General features: G+C 37.9%; 14 protein-coding genes across 14 annotated transcripts; 6 read left to right on the top strand and 8 right to left on the bottom strand.

The window, feature by feature from the left end:
- Positions 1-2: 2 nt before the first annotated feature.
- Positions 3-141, bottom strand: EIN_083840 (hypothetical protein; the record flags this gene model as incomplete). Its single annotated transcript, XM_004184540.1, has 2 exons — positions 3-57; positions 115-141. Coding segments are annotated over 2 exons (82 nt in total), but the record flags the coding sequence as incomplete, so codon positions are not given.
- A 252-nt stretch (positions 142-393) lies between these two features.
- EIN_083830 (hypothetical protein) lies at positions 394-1368 on the top strand (the record flags this gene model as incomplete). The annotated part of the gene is made up of 1 exon (XM_004184539.1): positions 394-1368. One exon carries the CDS (start codon positions 394-396, stop codon positions 1366-1368), a length of 975 nt encoding a protein of 324 aa, XP_004184587.1.
- Positions 1369-1424: 56 nt separating this feature from the next.
- EIN_083820 (hypothetical protein) lies at positions 1425-2842 on the bottom strand (the record flags this gene model as incomplete). The annotated part of the gene is made up of 2 exons (XM_004184538.1): positions 1425-1647; positions 1743-2842. 2 exons carry the CDS (start codon positions 2840-2842, stop codon positions 1425-1427), a joined length of 1323 nt encoding a protein of 440 aa, XP_004184586.1.
- Positions 2843-3389: 547 nt separating this feature from the next.
- On the top strand, positions 3390-5861 carry EIN_083810 (Nexilin, putative; the record flags this gene model as incomplete). Its single annotated transcript, XM_004184537.1, has 1 exon — positions 3390-5861. The coding sequence occupies one exon, from the start codon at positions 3390-3392 to the stop codon at positions 5859-5861; it is 2472 nt and encodes an 823-aa protein (XP_004184585.1).
- A 61-nt stretch (positions 5862-5922) lies between these two features.
- On the bottom strand, positions 5923-7053 carry EIN_083800 (hypothetical protein; the record flags this gene model as incomplete). Its single annotated transcript, XM_004184536.1, has 1 exon — positions 5923-7053. One exon carries the CDS (start codon positions 7051-7053, stop codon positions 5923-5925), a length of 1131 nt encoding a protein of 376 aa, XP_004184584.1.
- Positions 7054-7231: 178 nt separating this feature from the next.
- On the bottom strand, positions 7232-7891 carry EIN_083790 (hypothetical protein; the record flags this gene model as incomplete). Its single annotated transcript, XM_004184535.1, has 1 exon — positions 7232-7891. One exon carries the CDS (start codon positions 7889-7891, stop codon positions 7232-7234), a length of 660 nt encoding a protein of 219 aa, XP_004184583.1.
- A 162-nt stretch (positions 7892-8053) lies between these two features.
- Positions 8054-9260, top strand: EIN_083780 (hypothetical protein; the record flags this gene model as incomplete). The annotated part of the gene is made up of 2 exons (XM_004184534.1): positions 8054-8770; positions 8811-9260. 2 exons carry the CDS (start codon positions 8054-8056, stop codon positions 9258-9260), a joined length of 1167 nt encoding a protein of 388 aa, XP_004184582.1.
- Positions 9261-9774: 514 nt separating this feature from the next.
- On the top strand, positions 9775-10845 carry EIN_083770 (phosphoserine aminotransferase, putative; the record flags this gene model as incomplete). Its single annotated transcript, XM_004184533.1, has 1 exon — positions 9775-10845. The coding sequence occupies one exon, from the start codon at positions 9775-9777 to the stop codon at positions 10843-10845; it is 1071 nt and encodes a 356-aa protein (XP_004184581.1).
- A 239-nt stretch (positions 10846-11084) lies between these two features.
- EIN_083760 (hypothetical protein) lies at positions 11085-11603 on the bottom strand (the record flags this gene model as incomplete). Its single annotated transcript, XM_004184532.1, has 1 exon — positions 11085-11603. The coding sequence occupies one exon, from the start codon at positions 11601-11603 to the stop codon at positions 11085-11087; it is 519 nt and encodes a 172-aa protein (XP_004184580.1).
- Positions 11604-12221: 618 nt separating this feature from the next.
- On the bottom strand, positions 12222-13652 carry EIN_083750 (exodeoxyribonuclease, putative; the record flags this gene model as incomplete). Its single annotated transcript, XM_004184531.1, has 1 exon — positions 12222-13652. The coding sequence occupies one exon, from the start codon at positions 13650-13652 to the stop codon at positions 12222-12224; it is 1431 nt and encodes a 476-aa protein (XP_004184579.1).
- Positions 13653-13832: 180 nt separating this feature from the next.
- On the bottom strand, positions 13833-14492 carry EIN_083740 (hypothetical protein; the record flags this gene model as incomplete). The annotated part of the gene is made up of 1 exon (XM_004184530.1): positions 13833-14492. The coding sequence occupies one exon, from the start codon at positions 14490-14492 to the stop codon at positions 13833-13835; it is 660 nt and encodes a 219-aa protein (XP_004184578.1).
- A 633-nt stretch (positions 14493-15125) lies between these two features.
- EIN_083730 (developmentally-regulated GTP-binding protein, putative) lies at positions 15126-16223 on the bottom strand (the record flags this gene model as incomplete). Its single annotated transcript, XM_004184529.1, has 1 exon — positions 15126-16223. One exon carries the CDS (start codon positions 16221-16223, stop codon positions 15126-15128), a length of 1098 nt encoding a protein of 365 aa, XP_004184577.1.
- Positions 16224-16590: 367 nt separating this feature from the next.
- Positions 16591-17871, top strand: EIN_083720 (hypothetical protein; the record flags this gene model as incomplete). Its single annotated transcript, XM_004184528.1, has 1 exon — positions 16591-17871. One exon carries the CDS (start codon positions 16591-16593, stop codon positions 17869-17871), a length of 1281 nt encoding a protein of 426 aa, XP_004184576.1.
- Positions 17872-18334: 463 nt separating this feature from the next.
- On the top strand, positions 18335-20950 carry EIN_083710 (hypothetical protein; the record flags this gene model as incomplete). The annotated part of the gene is made up of 1 exon (XM_004184527.1): positions 18335-20950. The coding sequence occupies one exon, from the start codon at positions 18335-18337 to the stop codon at positions 20948-20950; it is 2616 nt and encodes an 871-aa protein (XP_004184575.1).
- Between the last annotated feature and the right edge of the window lie 419 nt (positions 20951-21369).

Genomic DNA, 21369 nt, shown 5'->3' with positions numbered 1-21369 from the left:
AACCAACTGATTCGACAAACTTGTCTTTCCAACAGCACTTGCACCAACTATGACAATCTAACCGTTAATATTCAAATTGTATTTTTTTTCCTTTGTTACGATTAAAGAACACACATTTGCTGAGATGTTGGGTTTACTCATTCCTTTAATTTTCTAGTTCGCTTTAATTTTAATAATTCTATTCGTTTTCTATTTTTTTCATTTTTTAAAACAAAGAATTTGGAACAAAAATGTTTCTTCTTTGTCAATATTATTTACTATCATAATAGATATCTAATATCTAATATAATATATATATATATATATTATAATATAGTGAATATAAATAATAATATAATATATGTTATTTAAAATTTGTGAAAAGGTACAAAAAAGAAAAACTCATTTATTCAAATGGAAGAAGACAAAAAGACTTTCCACATCAAACAAATGTCATCAACATTACTCGAATTCCTTCCAAAAAAGAAGATGACTTTTAAATGCTTTGATCTCACAGAAAGAATTCAAAAATCGGAGACAGATGGAACCATTGGAAATTCATTCTACAAATCTTCTCTGATGCCATGTACCATTATTTGTCACAACGTTTTAAACACTGGTCTTTGTGACAAATCGTGTTACTCAACAAAATCTTTAGTGGAGAGAATTAAAGGGTTATCACCGAAATATATCAATTGTTCACACTTTACGAACGAGAGAAACTGTGCGTGTGCATTATTCCAGATATACAACAAAATAACAACAACGTATCCAATCAACCAAGACTTCTCTTTCAAAACGACTGCGGACGTGAATTACATTCTCTCCAATTTGTCACCAACGAAAGAAGTGAAGCGAAATTACCTATTTGTACTCAACGACATTGACACTCCCTTTCTCCTTTCCCACAGGCAATTCTTCATCGACTTACTTCCAACTTTAATATCAAATTTCCCAACAACACGATTCATTCTTAACACCAATTCAGTCGATGGACCCTTCCTCTTTTCCTTTGCTCAAATGATCAAAATGCGACTCGTGATTAACACAATAACGGGAGACAGGTGGAAAGATCAAAGTTGGTTCGTTACGCCCGTAGTAACACAAGACGCTCCGAAGACAAAGACAAGATCGGCTGTTGTTTTGGATCAAACAGCTTCGTTAAGTAGTTTAGAAAAGGAAGTCCTTTCTGGGATAGTCTGTGGCGATGCTTGTAGCATTGAACAGTGCTTTAATGCATTCAGTGCAACAAACAAAACCGTGTCGTTCTTAGCATACAAAAAGACTCTAAAGTGGTTAAGCGAGAGAGGACTTATAACAATACGTCGTGGGGTCGTCTCGTTGAAAGTGAGCAAACAAAAGTTGCAGAACATCCTCAAACTGTCGTAATTCATAAGTGTATTGTCGAACCGTAACTGTATACCTGAATTATATCTATAAGTTACTCACTGCTTGGCCACCTTCTTTTCTTTCTTCTTTGGTTTGTCTTTCTTCTGTTTCGGCAACTCAATGCCGAGGATTTTGAACCGCCGTGATCGGTGGATCAAGAAATTCTGGGAATCAGACGAGTGCTCGGAGAGCGCCTTCTCTTCTTCAATTGCGTGCGCACGCGCTTCCTCTGGTGAATATCCCATTTGGCAGAAGTGTTTGTTGAGTAATTCGTAGCATCTAAGTGTAAAACCAATAGTTTGTTGTATAGTTAAATTGTTATTAATTAACTATATAGAGAATCTATTTTAAGATAGATTCTTGAGAAAACAAACCCTTGTCTGTATATAATAGGAACACGAACACCATACACTTCCTTAATCATGTAACCTTTCAGAGGAACTGTTGGTGGTCCTTGGTTGGAATAAGGATTAACTTTGGCGTCCATTTTCCGTTTCTCGTTCTCGTAGTTTTTCCTTTGTAGAGGAGTCATGTGTTCTGGGTCTGGAAGCTTTGGTGGGTCAATTTGTTGTTGTGAAACTGGGGGTGGCTGAATTGGCACTGATGTTTGAGGCGAATCCAAAGGCTCTTCCACTTGCAATTCTATGAAGTCCAATGGTGGTTGTGCGTCCATTGGTTGAGGTGGTTGATTGTCTTGAGTGACTTGAACTGTTGGAAGTTCTTGAGGAATTTGCATTGGTTGAGGGATTTGTGTGATTTGAGTGTGTTGTTGAAGTTGTTGTGGTGCATCTGAATGTTCCTTTGGAATCTCCTCGATTTGGTGTTGCACAGGAAGTTCACTTTTTTGAGGAACTGACATATTTGGAATTTCTATCATCTTTTTAACTTCTTCGTTTCCATTGAAATTCAGAGGCACAGCTTCTTTGATTTCTTCTTTGGTTGGAGTTGCCAAGTTTTGATTGACGACTTCGAGTTTGTTTTCATTAAGTATTGGTTGTTGTGCGACAGTACTTTGGTGAGCGGGTTGAACATTATTTTGTTGCAAAATAAGTGGTGGTTGGAAACCAACCCCTTTTGCATTGATGGGGTTAACCTCTTGAGTCTTTGGTGGTTCTGTCTTTGGTAATGAAAAGGGAGGAGTCAGCACTTTGATATTCTGTTGAAGAACACCGTTCATGCTCTGTTGAGTGCCTTGAAAACTTTGTTGCTGAAACTTTGTTTCTTGAGGGTGTGAAGGTTGTTGTTGAAAATTTGTGTTGAATACTTGGGGTTTGTACATTGAGCTTGTGATTTGAGCACTTTGCTGTGTGTTAACAACAGTAAGTGGCGTGTACTTTTTCGATTGTATCTCTGGACTTGATGGAACGACACTTTGACTTTGACAAACGGTTTGTGTAACAAAGTCGAAAGAAAAGAACCTGTAGTCCTTAATGTACTTTTGTGTGGTTTGTTGTTGCTGCTGTATTGCGTACATTAGTAATGAAACATTGAGTTCTTTTTTTGGAGGGTTTGAAAAACATTTTAAATTTTTTTGTTATTCGTTTTTTATTCCTCACGAAAAATATTCACTGTATTTTAATATAACCAAAATTATGGTTACATTAACTATTTGTTTTATTATTTATAATAATTCGTTATTAAATATTATTTTAATATTTTTACTATACTAAAAAACTATATAAAATTACAGTAATTATATACTATTTTGTTGATTGATAAATTTTACCAATTTTCTAAAATTTTTTACTAAATAAAATAGTTGGTAATTAAACTTTAATAGTAATAAAAGAAAATAGTAAACAGAGACAGTAAATGCCAAAAAATAAAAAACTATAAAAAATTTTTTGGAAAACAAATTTTAAAACTATAATAACAATGTGATACCATTATAGTTAATTATTTTCAAAAACAACTTGAAAAGGGAAGTGGATTGAAAAAACTTTTCAAAAAGCAAATAACTAAACCCCCGTTATTTTGTTGAAAGATAGTCCGACGAAATTGAAATTGTTGCACGTCCATTAATGGAACTTGGAATAGAACTAAAACAAAAAATGAGCGACTCAGACAGTGACTTGGACTTTAAACCAAAGAAGACTTCTTCGAAAAAGTTTGATCTTAGTGATAGCGACGACGACCTCCTTTCAGGAAAACCCGCTGCTAAGAAACCAGCTTCAAAAAAGATCGACTTAAGTGATTCAGATGATGACGACTTGGATATTAAACCAACTAAAAAGGCGTCAGCGAAAAAAATTAATCTGTCAGACTCAGACGACGACTTGGATATTAAACCAAAGAAAACAGCGTCTAAAAAAATTGATTTGAGTGATAGTGACGATGACGATCTCTTGGATACTAAACCAACAAAGAAAGCAGCAGCAAAGAAAATGGATTTAAGTGACTCAGACAGTGATGATGATTTGGATATCAAGCCAAAAAAGACAGCAACAAAAAAAATTAGTTTGTCAGACAGTGACGACGATGACTTGTTAGATAAGAAACCTGCTGCTAAAGCACCGTCAAAAAAACTCGATTTGAGTGACTCTGATGATGACCTTGATTTGAAACCAAAGAAGACTGCGACTAAAAAAATCGACTTATCAGACAGTGACGATGATGATTTGTTAGATAAGAAACCAACAAAAAAAGCAGTTGCTAAAAAAGACTCACTAGATTTGTCAGATAGTGATGACGATATCAAACCAGCTAAAAAGACAGCCACAAAGAAGATCAGTTTGTCTGATTCCGATGACGATGATCTGTTAGATAAGAAACCAGCAGCTAAGACCGCAGCGAAGAAAGACTCATTAGACTTATCCGATAGCGACGATGATATAAAACCGGCTAAAAAAACCGCTGCCAAGAAAATTGACTTGTCCGATTCTGATGACGATGACTTGTTAGACAAAAAACCTGCTGCGAAAGCACCAGCGAAGAAAGTTGATCTAAGTGATAGCGACGATGACTTGGATGTCAAACCAAAGAAGACGGCTGCCAAGAAAATTGACCTGTCAGACAGTGATGATGATGACGATTTGTTGGACAAAAAACCAGCCAAGAAAGCAGCGACAAAAAAGATGGATTTAAGTGACTCCGATGATGACTTGTCACCAAAAAAACCTGCTGCTAAGAAAGACTCTTTAGACCTTAGCGACAGTGATGACGATATTAAACCAGCAAAAAAGGCTACTGCCAAAAAAGTCGACTTATCAGACAGCGATGACGATGACTTACTTGACAAGAAACCAGCAGCTAAGGCCCCAGCTAAAAAGGATTCATTAGACTTGTCAGATAGTGATGATGATATAAAACCAGCTAAAAAGACAGCCACAAAAAAAATTGACTTGTCTGACTCCGACGATGACAATTTATCTCCGAAAAAGCCAGCAGCTAAGACTGCAGCAAAAAAAGACTCACTAGACTTATCCGATAGTGATGATGATATTAAACCAAAGAAGGCGGCTCCAAAGAAAATTGACTTGTCTGATTCCGATGATGACGACGTACCAACCAAAAAAACGGACACGAAGACTGCAGCCAAAAAAGATTCGCTTGATAGCGACAATGATCTTTCGGACGACGACTTAGCAGACATCATGAAAAAGAAGAAAGAGCGTAATGCGAAGAACGACAAAGACAAAAAGGACTTAGCGGCCGCCGATGACGCAAAAGCAAAGGCGTTTGCTGCTTTGAACCGTAAAGTATCCGAAGAGTCCGACGACGAAGTTGATAACAAAAAAGACGCGAAAGCAACCAAAATCGACTCTGACGACGAAGAAGAGAAAATGCGTAAAGAAGAGGAAGAGGAGAGAAAAGCGGAAGAACGTGACGAGCAACTTAAGAAGGAAGCTGCGGCCAAAGAAGCTGAGCGACAGAAGAAATTAGAGAATGAAGACCCTGCAATGAAGAGACATAATGAGCGTGAAGATCGACTTAAGGCGATTCAATCTGCTCGAGAGAAGGCGAGAAAGGATATGGAAGAACGAAGAAGACAGATGGAGGAGGACAGAATGCGTAAACAAAAAGAACGTCTTGACGCGAGAAAACAGCGAGAATTGGATGATCTTAAGAGGCAAGAGGCTGAGCGAAAGCGCCGAGACGAAGAGGAGAAAAAGCGGAAGGAAGAGGAAGAAAATGATCAAAAGAAGAAGATGGAGAGAATTAAAAAGAGAGCGGAGGCGGACTTAGAAGAACGAAAGAAGGAATTTACCGAGACGATGGCTGGTGAAGATCCAATGGAAGTCATGAAGAGAAGAACAGCAGAAAGAAAGGCTGAGAGAGAAAAAGCTAAACAAGACAGAGAAGCTAAACGTAAAGCCGAACAAGAGAAGAAAGCAGCTCAACGTAAAGAATGGGCAAAGAAGGAAGCAGCCGAACAAAAAGCGTTTGAAGAGTCTTTGATGACGCCTGAAGAAAAGAAGAAGAGACAACAAGACGAAGAACGAGCTAAGAGAGAGAGTGAACGTATAGCGGCAAAGAAGGCTGCTGTCCTTTAATTCATTTTAGGGTTTCTTCATTTCAATTTCTGTGTATAAAGAAAACAACGAAAACAATAAATTATGGAATCACTTCTATTGAGTTGTTGAACTTGGGATAGTGGAAATCCTCAATCTTCAATTTCCCTTCCTCAATCAGTTGTTTCACGGTTGGTACAACGTCCTGAATCTCTTTAATATACCCTCGTATGCTTTTACACACTTCATTGAACCCTTCGTCACCCCACCACTTCGAACCATTTGCATATAAACATCTTCCTCCACAAAGTTCAAATACATCGCAATGTTCTTTGTTGCATGGATCAATCAATTTGGCTTTGTTCACCATCTTCTCTTCGACAAAGTCTTTGTCTTGGACTTTTCCATAAATGTCCATGTCTGGTGCTATAGGGCAAGCAGTGATATCACCATTGGTCGCAATATTGAATGACGTGAATCCAGACCCACACCGGACGTGTGCCATTTTTTCTCCGGTGAGTATCGAATACATCATCGCTGTGAATGGCGCAATGCCCATCACCTTTCCCGAAAATTTCATCACGTCGACCCACTCAGAAACCAATCTATGAATACCTGGGAGGTAATCAGTGTCTCTCCACTCAATGAACTTAAAGTCCCAAGACACGTATGCTGGTGAGTCCCAACACACGTCCAGTTGCCAGTGGACATGATCGAAAAACTTCAAGTTAATCAAATGGTTAACATCCTCATATATCTGTGATCCTTTAGAAACAGTCATTCGTGCTACCAAATCTCCTTTGTACCCATTCATTCTTATCAGCTTCACGTTTTCAATAGCTTTTTCATATGTGTTGGCACCTCTTTTGAAATTTGTTCTCTTCGAGTCTCCGTCCAATGATATTAATATCGTGCCAACCCTATTCACATATTCAGTTTTTATGGTGCTCAACAATGTCCCATTCGTTTGAAAGATGAATTCTGCATGTGGAATCATATCCATAACTTCGTATATGATGTCAGGGCGAAGTAATGGCTCACCTCCATAGAAACAAATAATAGGGTTAACTTCTTCTCCCAATTTCTTCAGAACAGTAAGATCGTAATCTATTTCCATTGGCCACGGGTTTAAGTCTTCCATGTCCGTGTCATAGACTTCGTCACTTCCACAGTACTTGCACCTCAAGTTACATCTTTGTGTCAGTGTTAAAAACCATATCTTTCTTCCGTCCATTGACACTCTTTTCGTATATATCAGTTTAAAAGCTATCAAAAAGTAGGGTTATCCCGACTTGTTAAAAAAATTGAAAACAAAACATTATCTATTTTTATTTCAAAACTCGTTCGAAAGGTGCTTCGCGACAATCTAATGGTTGGTTAAAATCACTGTGCTTAAATCAAGCAACTCACAATTAAACAATCTCACCATCATCGGAGTCGTCCTCTGACATTTTAGTGTTGGCTTCTCGCTCCATCGCGTGCACTGTTTCATAGTCCAACTGAAAGTCATCTTTGGTAACCATTTTGTCACATCCCGCAAAGGGGCATTTCATCTGTTTGACATGTCCAATCAAGTTGAAAATCGCATCCTTTGAAAATATGTGTCCACACACTTTCGACTTATATGGCTCGACAAATCTCCTTTTCGTGAGTGGGCAAATGAATGTGTTTGTGGTTTGAACGATGATCTCATTATCGTCTTCTGGGAATGGTTCTGTATGCTTTGCAGCCCACATTCTTCTTCTCAGTTCCTTCAATTTGGGGTGGTCGTTTGTGATTGTCTCGGTGTTATTGACGACACTTTGTTGGTATTCTTGTTTGAATGCTCTTTCATCCCTTATACTCTCCGGGTTACGTTGACTGAGTTTAAGTGCTTCGATGTGTCCAATGATTTGGTTTCTTGTTATTAAAATGTTTTTGAGAGTGTCTTGGTATTGGTTTTGTACCACTTGGTCGGGGTGGTCTTCATTTTGCATATAATTCTCCGCGCAGTCTACCAGCGTTTCTATGTAGTGACTAATCATATCTTTGAGTCGTTCGTTTTCTCTTATGCTGTCTTCTGTTTGTGTCATTTATTCTTTTTAGTTTAGTTTTATTAAGTATAAAATTGAGTTATTTAATATCTTCATATTTATTCATTAATAAATAAATAATTATTTATTTATTAATAAAAAGATCACTATTATTCAACTAAACTCAATACTATATATATAGCAGACGAACTTGAAAAAGAGATGATATCTTTCCGCTCCATTTTCGAAGCAAAAGGTAAAGAGGAGGAAGTTCCCCTTACGGGAAACACAACACTCGACGTTGCTTTAAGTACTTTACGTCAACAAACTGTGCGACCAATGATAGTTAACCCTAAAATAATTACTAATTTAAATACTATTGTGACATTACCATCTGGAGAACCCATTCGCGCTTTACTCCGTCGGTTAACTCATTTGAAAATTATACCGGAGAGTGAAGAGAAAGGAACTGTTGTTGAGGAAGTTAAAGTGACCTTTGTTTCCGTCTCGCCGTTGCTTCGTTTTGAAATCCTTGGACTTTCAGGGAAGTACGTGTTAGGAAACCTCCCAGAGACTTTAAAGGAAGTTCGTGTCGACAATGTCGAGCAAACAGTAGCCGAAGAAATACTGTTTTCTGACTTGAAAGAGTGGAAAAGCTTGGAGACCCTTTATGTCACGCGATGCAACTTATTTGAAATTAAAAAAGGCAGTTTTACACCAACCAATTTCCCAAGACTTAAGTTTCTTGACGTGTCGAATAACAACTTGACATGCTTGGAAAACATCGGAGAGAGACCTCTCGACGTCTTTGTTGGGAACAACAACAGAATTGAAAATGTGAATTGTCAAATAGTTGGGTCCATCTCGTCGATTTCACTTGATAACAATAAGATCACTACCCTCTGTCCGTTCGGTGTCTTTTTACAACTTCGAACTATCGTTTGTTGTCTTCGAAAGGAAGGAATAAAATAACTCAAAGTCGTTTAAGAATAATTTGATTGAAGACTTGGACAACGTGAAAGAAGCTTTTAGCCGACTGTATAACTTGACAAGTGTGAGTCTTGATGGGAACAAATTGTGCGATTCTAAAATTTATCACATACAACTGGCGGCGTATCTTCCATCGACTGGGTTTGGTATTTCTGTCAAAATAGATGACAAAATAGTGAGTCCATTAGACGTCGCAGAGTTTTTAAAGCATGTCCCAAAGAAGAAAGAAGTTGTGAAAATAGTTAAACAGGAAATAACAGACAAAGACGTAGAAGAGTACATCAGAGCAAAAATGGAGTCTGTTTTGAACGCTAAAGGTGAAGACGAGAAAGTGTTCCAGACGCGGAACTTCCTCCAAAACATCTATGAGATTGTTTCGAAGATAAATACAACGATCGACCCCAATGATATCCAACTCAATGAATTGATTAATAAATAAAGTGTTCATTTTGTGTCATCCAAACAAATTTTATAATTGATAGTAAAAGTGTTATTATTGAATAGTTCAGAGAGTTTGAACCAAAAGTGACTTTGAGGTCTTTGATCTTGTGATAATAACATTTTAGATCTTCGGAGGTATACAAAACGTCAAAAAAATTTAACACTTCAGAATTTGTGAAGTGTTTCAGATGAACTATAATATATAGTATGTAATTAATAAAATATAAGACTTGAGTGTGAAGAAGTTGGGAGGAATAGAAATTGTGTTCAAAAGAAACGGCTTAACAGTTCTTCCACCACTAAAAATAGAAGTAAACGAAAAAGATGAACAAAAAGTGAATGGAAGGTGTGAGACCAAATCGACCTTGATGCTCTGTTCAAGACAGAAACTTCGAGTATAAATAGAGTCTTTCTTGTATCACAGACATCTTCCTTTTGCTCGACGTCCTCCACGTCACCGCTTTGAAACCTCAAATAAATACGAGAAACTCGAAAGAAATATCAAGATAGTAATGAGAACCGGACCAGTTCACAATTTTGGCGCAGGACCTTGTGCACTTGCTGATGAAGTTATTGAAAACACGACAAAAGCAGTTCAAAATTTCAAGAATGGGATGTCTCTGTTGGAGATTTCTCATAGATCAAAGGATTGGATGGCGATTATGGACGAGACTGTCGCCCTCTTCAAAGAAGTTTTGAACATCCCAGCTGGGTACTCCGTCTTGTTCTTGGGTGGAGGAGCTTCCCTTCAATTCTTGATGGTTGCTATGAATTTGTTGGAGAAGAAGGCTGCGTATCTTGACACCGGTGTTTGGGCATCTAAAGCTATCAAGGAGGCAAAAGCTTTTGGTGAAGTCCAAGTTGTAGCGTCATCTAAAGACAAGAATTACACCTACATCCCTGAATACAAAATCCCAGAAGATGTCGATTACTTCCATATAACTACCAACAACACTATTTATGGTTCAGAAATTAAAAAAGACATTGATTGTCCAGTCAAATTAGTTGCTGATATGTCTTCTGATATTCTCTCCAGACCAGTTGATGTCTCGAAGTACGCTTTAATCTACGCTGGTGCTCAGAAGAACTGTGGTTGCGCTGGTGTCACAATTGTCATTGTCAAAGACGAAGTTTTGGGCCATGTCTCAAGACAACTCCCAAGCATGATGGACTACAAGATCCATATTGCCAATGGCTCGATGTACAACACTCCACCAGTGATCTCTATTTACACCATCAATCAAACTCTCAAGTGGGTTAAGAAGATGGGAGGTGTTGAAGCTATTCATAAGATGAATGAAGAGAAGGCCAAAATCCTTTATGAAGAAATCGACAGAAACAAGTTGTTCAGAGGGACTGTTGAGAAAGATTCAAGATCTATCATGAACATTTGTTTTGTGATGAACGATGAATACAAGGCACTCGAAGAAGAATTCTATAACTTCGCTACTAAGCAAGGAATGATTGGAATTAAGGGCCACAGATCTGTCGGTGGGTTCAGAGCATCATGTTACAATGCGGTCAGAATTGAGTCAGTCAAAGCCTTGGTCAGTTGCATGCAAGAATTCGAAAAACTTCATTAAGACCATTTCTTTCATTCTTCTTTTGTTTTCTATTTTTCTAATTTTGTAAACTATTCTAAAAACTATCCATTTTTTACTTTTTTATTAATTAATATTTTAATTAATAAAATATTATTGATATGGTTTGCTTATAATAAAAATAGACTATTTTCTATTTTTAACAACGAAACTATAACTATAGTATTATTAATAGATTGTTTTAATTAGTTGTGAACATATAAATAGACGATAAAAATATATTAATATCTCTCGTGTTTCATTCCGTCTCTGAAGAAGTAGAAGACTGGGTTGGTTCCATCGTGGTAAATTGAAACAATGAGGCATCCATCATCGACGTCCATGGACTTTCCGGAGTAGAAAGTGCAGTCCTTGAAGTTTTCAATGACTTTCTTGACGAAGGCTTGAGCCTCAGTCTTGAAGCCAGCAACTCTTTCTGGGTTGGTGGCAGTCAAGTGCTCGATCATGTGTTTGAAATACCCCTTGATGTGTGCCATATAAGCAGACTTGGTGAACCCATCTTGTTGGACAAGTTGTGCTCCTTCAACGACATCAATGACCTTCTCGACGCCTGGGGCATCAAGTCCTTCACCAGCAGCTCCTTCTTCGGCATCTTCATCAGCATTAGAAGCAATTCCGAAGTCTTCTTCTCTCTTCTCAATGAATTTGGCGTCGATGATATCCATGCATCCTTCTTGTCTAATTGTGAATGAGTCGTTATACATCTCATCACCAGTGAAAACATCCATATACACAATCATTCTTGAGAAACTGTTGCTTTCAGTTCATGTCGAACGCCTTATATATGAACCAAAGAACCCTAATCAAAAAATTTCACTTCCACTTCCTTCATGACTTCTTCTTATATTTTTGAATGGTTTATTATATAGCTTATTTACTATTAACTATTTACAGAAAAAGTTGTTGTCATATTTATAAAACGGAAAGTTTTTTCTTTTTTTGTCTTTCAAAAAAAAACAATTTCAAGAGTTTAAACCTATTTAAGAACTATAAACTATGGTTTTGGATTATTTGGTTATTTGTGGAAAGTAGTGTGGACTTCAAGAATGACCAACTTTTTGATAATAGTACATTTCATATAAAAAATAACGACAATAAACTCTTTCAGTTACTAACGTAGGGTTTCCTTTTTCTATAAAAAATAGATTCTATTCCCAAACACTTATTATTCATCTCTATTATACAAGACATTTACTTTCTTTTAAAAATATATCACACGTTTGGGATCCCCAACTACTTTCTATCAATTAATTTCAAAAAAACCGGTCAACCCTAAATTGACAATTAATAAAACGCTTTATTATTTATTTATTTACCTATTTTTTTAAACAAAAAGACTATTAGTTTCTAATAAAAATTCAATCATATTTTCTTAACGGCTGGAAGCTGTCAATCGACAACTTCTCATTCCCAATAAAGTTGCTTGTCGTGACGGGATCTGTAGGTTCCCTCTTTCTTGTGTTGATCAACTCTTCATTTTCGAGAACGAACTCGTCGACGTTTTCAAATGGGTCTCCGTCGATCAACACACTATTCAGCATGCTTTTGTAAGTATCGTCCTTCTTCTCTTCTTCTACCAAAAAGTCCCCGTCCAAAACATTTGCCTCAACTTTTTCGTTCACGTTTTCTTCTTCATTTGTACACCCTTTCTCGTCGACTTCTTCATTTTGTTTTTCTTTGACTCTTTGTAGGAGCATCGCAATATTCCGTGTTTGTGTCTCAACAGTTGCTTTCTTCGGGGTGTTTCCTGTACTTTTGATATCGCCAAAAATCTCAAGAGTGTTCGGATCAATACTTCCGATCGCTATCTTTTTCCCAATGTCATTACTAAATTTCTTTCCCAATACCTTTTCAATGGTGGTATCATCAAACAACGTTCTTTCACTCGCCTCTATTTCAGTTAAATTAACAATCAATTTGTCTTCAATATCATAAACATATTGGTGATTGAATGTAAAAAGTGCTTCTCTGATTTTCTGTTGTACTTGCAACGCCTCATCGCCAGACATCTTCTTCTTTTTCTTGATCTCAAACACCGCGTCCTTCTCGGTCTTACACTTCTTCAGCATCTCCAATCCTTTTTTCATCCCAATACCTTCTATCCCCTCAAAGTAATCACATCCAGCCACAACACATACTATCTGCACAAGAAAGAGGGAGACATTACTCCCAAATGGCGAAAGTGGTAAATCTGCTGCCTTATACAAATCCGCCACACCTTCCCCAACGTTCATTTTAAAGAGAATAGCAGTGCTCCCGTATGGTATCAAATCACTATCTTCACACACAACTAAATCGACATATCCAGTCCGACTTAAATAAGCCAATTCGGCATCGGCTTCATACGGCGCAACTACATACTCTACATTGGATCGGCGTAACTCATTAATGACGTCAAAGGCCATTTTGGGGGTGATGTCAATAGCTTTCTTGTAAAAACTGAGTGCCATTGTGTCTTTCCCCTCTTTGTCCAATTGTTTCGCGTTCTCTAAAGCTTGTTGTCTCTTGAGTTGTCGTGCCTCCTCTGTCTTCATTTTAGCTGGGAGTGTTGCTCCGTCAAACACAAATAACGGTATGATACCCTGTGTCTTAAAAAATGTGACGAACTCCATTACCCCTTGGACCAAAAATGCGGTGTCGTGTTGTAAAAGTAATCTTTTCGCGTTTCTTGTTGCCACTCTATGTAGTATCGCATATCCGTCTATTGCAACGCGTTTGTTCCGAAAATTTGCAAGAGGAGTTTTGTGGATTATAGTTGACAAAAAGGGGAGTAATGCCTTTATTCCCATCAAATGTTCAATTTAACATTTTTTAGTTGAAGTGGATCATTTTGAGGTTTTTTTTCAAATTTGGCGATGACTTTTTTCATTCAAAATTCAGACTTTATTGCTGTTTTCTTGTCGATAATTTTAATAATTGTTTATATTTAAGTAACGAACGCTACTGAAACGAATGAGTTATCACAACACTTATTGTTGCGCTGGGGCGGCTTCTTCAGCAGCCTGTGCAGCTTGTGCTGTTTCTTCTTCAAGTTTGCGTTGTTCCTCTTCATGAGCTTCTGGTGCTTTATTATAATTCTGTTCATACTGCTCAGTGCCAACGGCTTCAGTCTTTCCGATATCAGCAGTAGCAGCCCAAGTACCCTTCGAAGCAAGTGGTCCAGCAGCCTCAGAGCCTTTTCTATAACCAGACTCATATTGTTCGGTTCCAACGGCTTCAGTCTTTCCAATATCGGTAGTAGCAGACCACGTGCCCTTAGAGGCAAGTGGTCCAGCAGCTTGTGATCCCTTTCTATAACCAGCTTCATATTGCTCAGCACCAACAGCCTCGGTTTTTCCAATATCCTCGGTAGCAGCCCATGTGCCTTTTGAAGCCAAAGGACCAGCAGCTTGTGATCCCTTTCTGTATCCGGCTTCATAAGTGTTGGCTCCTACAGCTTCAGTTGCTCCGATATCAGTGGTAGCAGCCCATGTGCCCTTTGAGGCAAGTGGTCCGGCGGCTTGTGAGCCTTTTCTATATCCAGTGTTTGTGTTTGATGTTGGGCCGCAGCCGTAGTATTTCGCTGGGTCACAAACTGGTCCCTTTTGTTTCTGTGAAGAAGAGCCTGGTCCAACCATACGTGCACGCATTTTTAATAAGTAAGTTCTGTTTGCAGATGTATAAATCCTGTTCTATACGTGACAAAACTTGGCAAACTACCCAAATCCTCCTAACTCTAATTATTCCTGAAATGCACCAATTTTTGTTTTTGGTATCGCTTTTGGTTAGACGCCTTTTGGAGTCCGCATTCTTTTATTGTTATTACATCCATTCCTATTTAACACTTTTTTTAGTCTATACAACGACATGTCCCCTTTTTACTCACCAACTTATACAAACTGCCAGAACTTGTTATTTGAAGGCAACTTTCAAATACTTTACTCATCTATTTGAAGTATTTCTCATCTTCTGTTTTTCTAACTTGTAAAGCATTTTAAACGTATAACTTCGGGACTTTTCGTGTTCTTTGAATAATTCTATTATTAACCTTTTCATTGTTTTAAAAATGAGCTATTTTAACATTTAGTATGGTACAAATATGTACCATTTCTTTTACTATACACATTTCAATTAAATATGGTTCGGTAATAGAAAATTATAATACAGTGATTTATATTTAACAAAAATCAATTGAAATTCAAATGAGAATAGTATTTATGTTATATTAAATTTAGAATCGAGGAATCATAGAACTGTATTATATTAGTGATCTGTTAAGACATTTACTTCGCAATTTGAACCACATCATCGTCGTCTAACATGTGATCGCTGTTCACTCGCTGTGGAGAGTGCTCGACACTTGTTCCCCAAACCATAGCATACTTCATTTCGTTTACTAGATTTCGGTTAATTTTGAAGCAGAACAACTCAACAGTTGCTTTGCTTTTCATCAACACAATTGGTGTGTCCAAATCAACATCGCCACTTTTCGATTTTAAATACGTCTTGATCAGTCCAAGTTTTTCCCAAATCATTTCCACACACTTTTGTATGTTCTCGTCTTCTTCGACAGATACACACACCGTCTGCTCTTTGTTCAATTTTTCTTCTTTTGTGTCTTCGTCCAACACGTCGCTCTTACACATCACAGTGATAGACGGACCATACCACACATCGCCACTCATTGCGTCGTAGACATCGTCTTCAGTGATTTCGTCGTCGCCACAAATAACATCGCAACTCTCAACCAAAAACTCGCTTTTCAGTGTTTGTATCAAATGGGTTTTGTCCAACTTTGTGTTTTTACCTTCTGAAACGTAAATTCCGCCTCTGTCCTTCATCACAACCCGAACGTCGGGCTTTTTCTTGTTAAGCCGAAACCCGTTCGCCTCAAGTTGCTCGAATATTTGGGTTTGTTCGTCCTCGTTTGTTGCGTCCAAAATAACCATAAGGAGATCACACGTTTTGGCGATTTCATACACGGCACGGTTTTTCTTGACGCGCGTACTGTCCTCACTAATACCAGGAAGGTCCAAAATTTCTATTTTCATCCCATCGGACTCCAAAACACCTGTAACACATTTTGTGCCGTTGAGAACATTGTCTTTGATTGTGTCATCACTCTCGTTGATTGAAGAAAATAACGTCGACTTCCCAACACCAGTGAACCCTATTAACCCTACTCTGACGTCGCCATATTTGATTGTTTGTAGCAAATCACCAGTGATCTGGGAGCGTGTCTGAACAGGTGCCAACTCCTTTTTGTATTTCACTAACTTCGCTCGAAGAAGACAAAGATGGTGCATTGTTGCTTTGTTCACTTGTGTGCGAGAAAATTCAAGCTCAATGTCGGCTATCTTCTGCTCGATCGAATTAGACATTTTTGCTTTTTCAGTGCCTAGTTTTGTTAATCTTTACCTGATTCAATATTTTGGTTTTATTTTTTGTGTCATATTATTTAACGAGAATCAATACTCTCTTGACATAAATTCCACAAAGCTTAGTTATGTATTTGGACTGCGCCTCCAACAAAGAGCACATTTTTTTTATTCCTTCAAGTTTTCTTTCGTTCTGTCAAAATTGTGATTTTAAAAATTTTCTTCCATTATAATTAATTTATCACAAAAATTGTTATTAATTATAGTTTGTCACTCTGAAATGAGAAATGATAAGACGTGATTGTTGACATCATGGTGATCATCCACTGGAAATTAGTTAAACCACACCAACTTCCTTTAAGAGAGCAACATGTATTTGACCACCTCAACATTCGAGAACTGCTCAGGTCAATATGATATTTCAAAGCGCGTCGACTATACAACAACACCATTACCAACAGCAATCCCACCCGCACCATTTCTTTTCGTCAGAGACGACTTACTCTACTTGGAGACAAGCTTCCCACTATCCCTGATCTCAAACGTATTCTCGACAGATGTCTATTATCTTGCGCAGAGATACGGTGTGATGCCACTCAAGCCATTTCTTAGCCCAGAAGTGACTCAATTCCATGTGCTTTGTAATTCAGTCCAACAGCGTCGGCCATTTGTCGAACTGATTTTGACACGTGTGAAAGACTCGCTGAAAAGAACTCTCCTTGCAAGAAATGAAATTACAGTGTTCAATATCTCGAGAGTGCTCCACATATTCAAAACACAGATAGACACGTTCTTGGTGATCCTCACAAAATGTTTTGCGTCTTGTGTGTTGAGCCACGGAGAATTGGAAGCGTACAAAAGAGTCAAAGAGTTACTTGAACTCACTTCGCAACAGGTTTGGTTGTACATCTACGAATCCCAATTCTTCTTGGAAAAAAAAGAGTTCTCGTATCCCGTTGCATTAGTTCCAATAAAGCAAATAGTGCCACGAGTCGTTATGAAACACAAAGCACTTGAAATAAGAGTGTTTCTTTTGTCAGGATGTTTGATCCACCTCCCCACTCTCAAAATGCCAAAACCATCATTACTTTCTATTTCAACAAGTGGGAAATCAGAGTCACTGTTCGAGACACATGCCACAGATTTTGTGCCATCCGAGTTTGCGGGGGGAAGCGTGATGCATTCGGTAATGTTCTGCACCGCGTTGAAAGGAACAAACAAACTCCCAGTCGATTTGTATCCAATAATTTCAATTGACTTGCCCAAAGAAAATGGAGCAGCCATAAAAGCGTGCTTCAGGGCAACAGACCCAATCAAAACACTTGTTATCACAAACACATCACAGTGGGTCGATACGGAGTTTTCACTATTTGTGGACTGTCTGACAGAAAGTGGGCTTTTTGGGTCGGTACCTGTCGATAAATTATTCAATCTAATCAACTCGCTTGGTATAGAACTTGGTGTACACTCCAAAGAAAGGCAGAAGTACCCATTCTTTTCATTTGAAGAGGCACTGCGCATGGTTAACTCCATTCTCAACGACGTACAAAAACAAATGACAGACGCACTCGACTATGAGCTGATCAACATTTTCTCAAGACGCCTTTTGGAACACATTGACAAAGCCACAAAAACAAAGATTTCCAAATAAACAGAATTGTGAATATGTACATCAACCGTTTGTGTTGTTAAAGTTGCGTGTATTGTATCATACAAGGTTTCATTAATAACTTATTTTTAGTCTTCTTTCTTTTTCCTTTATAATAATGACAATGCCGCTTAACAACAATATCAACAAAATAAGAATCACTTTAAAATATACATTTTGCAATAGAACTCAATGCAATTAACGATCTTCTGTTATTCACTTTGCCTTTTTGTTATACGGTGCCATTCAAAATATGAACAACAGTTTTTTTTCTGCACTCTTGGTTATTCCAATTTCCAGTTTACTTTTTTACTTGTCTCAAAATAGTTTTTGTTTTTCAGGTACAAAAACGTAAGGAAACCATATGAAAGTTATATTAAACCATAGTATTGTGGTTTTTAGATGATTGAAAGACTTTTCATTTTCCATTGAAGAAAAATACACTGAAAAGTTTAAATAGCACTTGATGTCTGTATCCATATCATTTCACTACATCAACAAAGCCTATGTTGTCGGTGATTGTATCCAAGGCTTTATTAGTATCACCACCAAACGAAGAGCTATACTCACTTCTCTTTACTTTAATATATACGGCAAGACAATAACAATTCCAAACATAAACAACTCAAAGCCACAAAAGGAGTATACACAATTTTTCATCTCTTCAAACTTCCCACCACTTGCGGAGCAATGGAATTCTTCAAACGGACCTTTCTGTCGAGAGTACCCAATCGGAGTACATGTGGTCCCGTTTTCTATTCAAGTGCCTTCAGTACCTTCTCCATCAGTCACGTTGAAGAATGGAATTGGTATTAAATACTTTCTACAGGCTACACTAACAGTACTTACTCTCAAAAAAGATGATTCAAAGACACAACTTTCGACGTTTTCAGAAGAATCTGAAATCCAGATCATTTCATTTAAAAAGCAAACACTCGAACAAAACGTGACATTTAAAGAAGAGAAGACAAACAGCTTCGGCTTGTTTTTGAAATTGTCGTGCAACACTTCAGTTGTTCCCAATCAACCCCTCAAAGTGACTGCCTTTATTAAAAATACAACAGGCAATTTAGTCAGTCCAGTATTAATGTGGCATTCCGAGCATCAGTACAAAGAGACTTATCTAGTTTTAAATGGCGGTGTTCGACACTTGGGAGATGTTGAAACAATCACCGAAAAGGAAGTCACAATCGACACTTCAAATCTCTTCCCAACAATATCACAGAAAAACTTTTCAATTCGGAGTTTCTTGGAACTTCAAATCTCCTATTCCAAAAGCACCATTGTGTGTCGACTTGAATTGAACGTTGGGTGGGAGATGGTGTCTGTTGATGTTAATAGAGCAAGAGGGGCGTTACTTGGTGTTGAGTACATATCCGACAAAATGGCGTTTTACGGCGCACACATGCGACCGACACCAGAGTGTGACGAAACAGTCGAAAAGAAGGTTTTTGAGAACAAAGTGTATTACGTCAATCACTTGCTTAGAAAATGTTACAGTGACAGTAAATGCTTGAGTATCACTAACGCACGATACCCACTTCCCGAATGTGAGAAATTGCCATATGGGTGGGGTATAGGCTCCGACAGAGGAGAGATCTATTTTATCAACTGGAATAAGAAATATACCACTTGGATCGACCCACGACCATTCCCCAATCGAAAGGTAGTTGTTCGGAACATATCAGTGACTCTATTTAAAGGAAGAAACTTTCCAGCTTTGAAGGGGAAAGTGTGCACAAGTTATTGTGTAGTGTTTGATTCGGAGAATAGGGCTATCCAATCGGGTTCTTCCACAAAATGTGTCGATCCAATCTGGTCTGAAAACAACACTCTGACCTTCAGTAACTCTCCTGATCGAGAGAATTTCGTGTTATACTTTTATACAAATAAAAAGTTTGTTGGTGGGATAGATCTTCCTATGTGGCGAATAGCGGACAATGGGATTATGGAGTGGTTCCAACTCCGAAATTTTGGAGACTTTGAAATACCACAAACAGGGGAGGTCTTGTTGAAGATATGTTGGGAAGGAGACACACAACCTGTTGAGAAAGAGTGTGTGTTGGCCCATTTCCCACCTTTTTATTGCAACAGCCCAGCGACAAAAGACCAAGAGAAGTACATCAACAAATATCGGAAGAAGAATAAGGAACTTCCCGAAGAATTCAAAGTGAGTGGTGACTTAGTGACTGGTAAAAATGTGTTCTTTTTGGAAGTGGGAATTAGTGAAAACACATTTGTACTTGGTCATGCGGTGAATTATGATGCAAATTGGGTCGGCAAAGACCTCGACAAGTCGCCATTTCTCTCTTCAACTGATTGTCAACGCCGCGAAAAGCGGATGGCCAGTTTGTCTGCAGCGTCGACTCCTCTCAAGTTGAACAACACCAAAACACTTTTGTCATTACAAAGATCGACTCCATTGCACAGACCACAAAGATCATTAACTGGCAGCTTGTCGAGAAAAGCCGAAGATGAAGATTTGGAAGAAGTCATGGGTGCGCTCACCGATAGACAGAGTGTGTATTTACGAAATAGAAACAACTCGATGAGTGAGAAACCGTGCAATTTGGGGGATTCTCCGTTGATGCTTGTCGACGATAAGAGTGAAGAACAATTTGCGCCATTGTCTAAAGAGGTTTTCCAAGAAGTTGTGATGGACAGAGAGGATATACTCTCGCGAAGAAAAAGGCTACTCGATGAAGAAAAGTCGAAAGCCATGGACGAGTTGTTGCACATCGAACAAACCCAACATTCACCACGGCGAAATGAATTAAAAAGAGAGTCCGAGGGTATTCTATCTCCACGGTCCCCAGTAATATCGCCGAGGTCATTACAAAACAGTTCATCGTTATCACCACGAGGTGGCGCGCACAGTCCTCCGAACAACACACCACGTAATATCATTGTAATTTCTTGTGAGTCACAAAAGCTGAAAAGCGAGCGCTGTGAGAAAAGGGTGAGCTCTCTATTGAAAAAGTCCGAGAGCGACAAGAGCTTCGAGTCTCATGTTGCTTCGTTGGGTGTAGTTGATGAGGTCGAATTTTCCCCTTCAGAAAAGCGACTACTGGGATTAGTTTGATTATTATTCAATTCAAAATTGTTTCATTATTCCTATTGTTTTTTTGTTTCCATTGAAGACTCATTTAACGGTCAATTTCTTCACGAAATGATAATAACAAATTAATCACTTAATAGTTAAATTTATAATAATAGTATAGTTTAATGACACTTAAATTCTCCAAGTTGAAATCTGAGTTAAAAAAAATTCAATTATTGTGATATTTTTTGACTGCTGTTCAATAAATGGTTTCGGGAAACGGTAAGAAAATCGCACATCTTAAAATTTCTTTATTGTTTATCATTATTCAACTGTGGAGAATTGATGATGTATTTTACTAATTAATAACAATTTTATTATATAATATTCTATTCTATAGTTAGAAGCAATTCTGACAAAACTGGTGCATTATTGGTGACACCAATTGGCCAAATTATTGC

This window comes from Entamoeba invadens (genome assembly GCF_000330505.1).
Source record: "Entamoeba invadens IP1 unplaced genomic scaffold scaff_1105074725643, whole genome shotgun sequence".
NCBI classification, from domain to species: domain Eukaryota; phylum Evosea; order Mastigamoebida; family Endamoebidae; genus Entamoeba; species Entamoeba invadens.
Note: the sequence above shows the minus strand (reverse complement) of the source record. Positions and strands in the feature narration are given on the sequence as shown.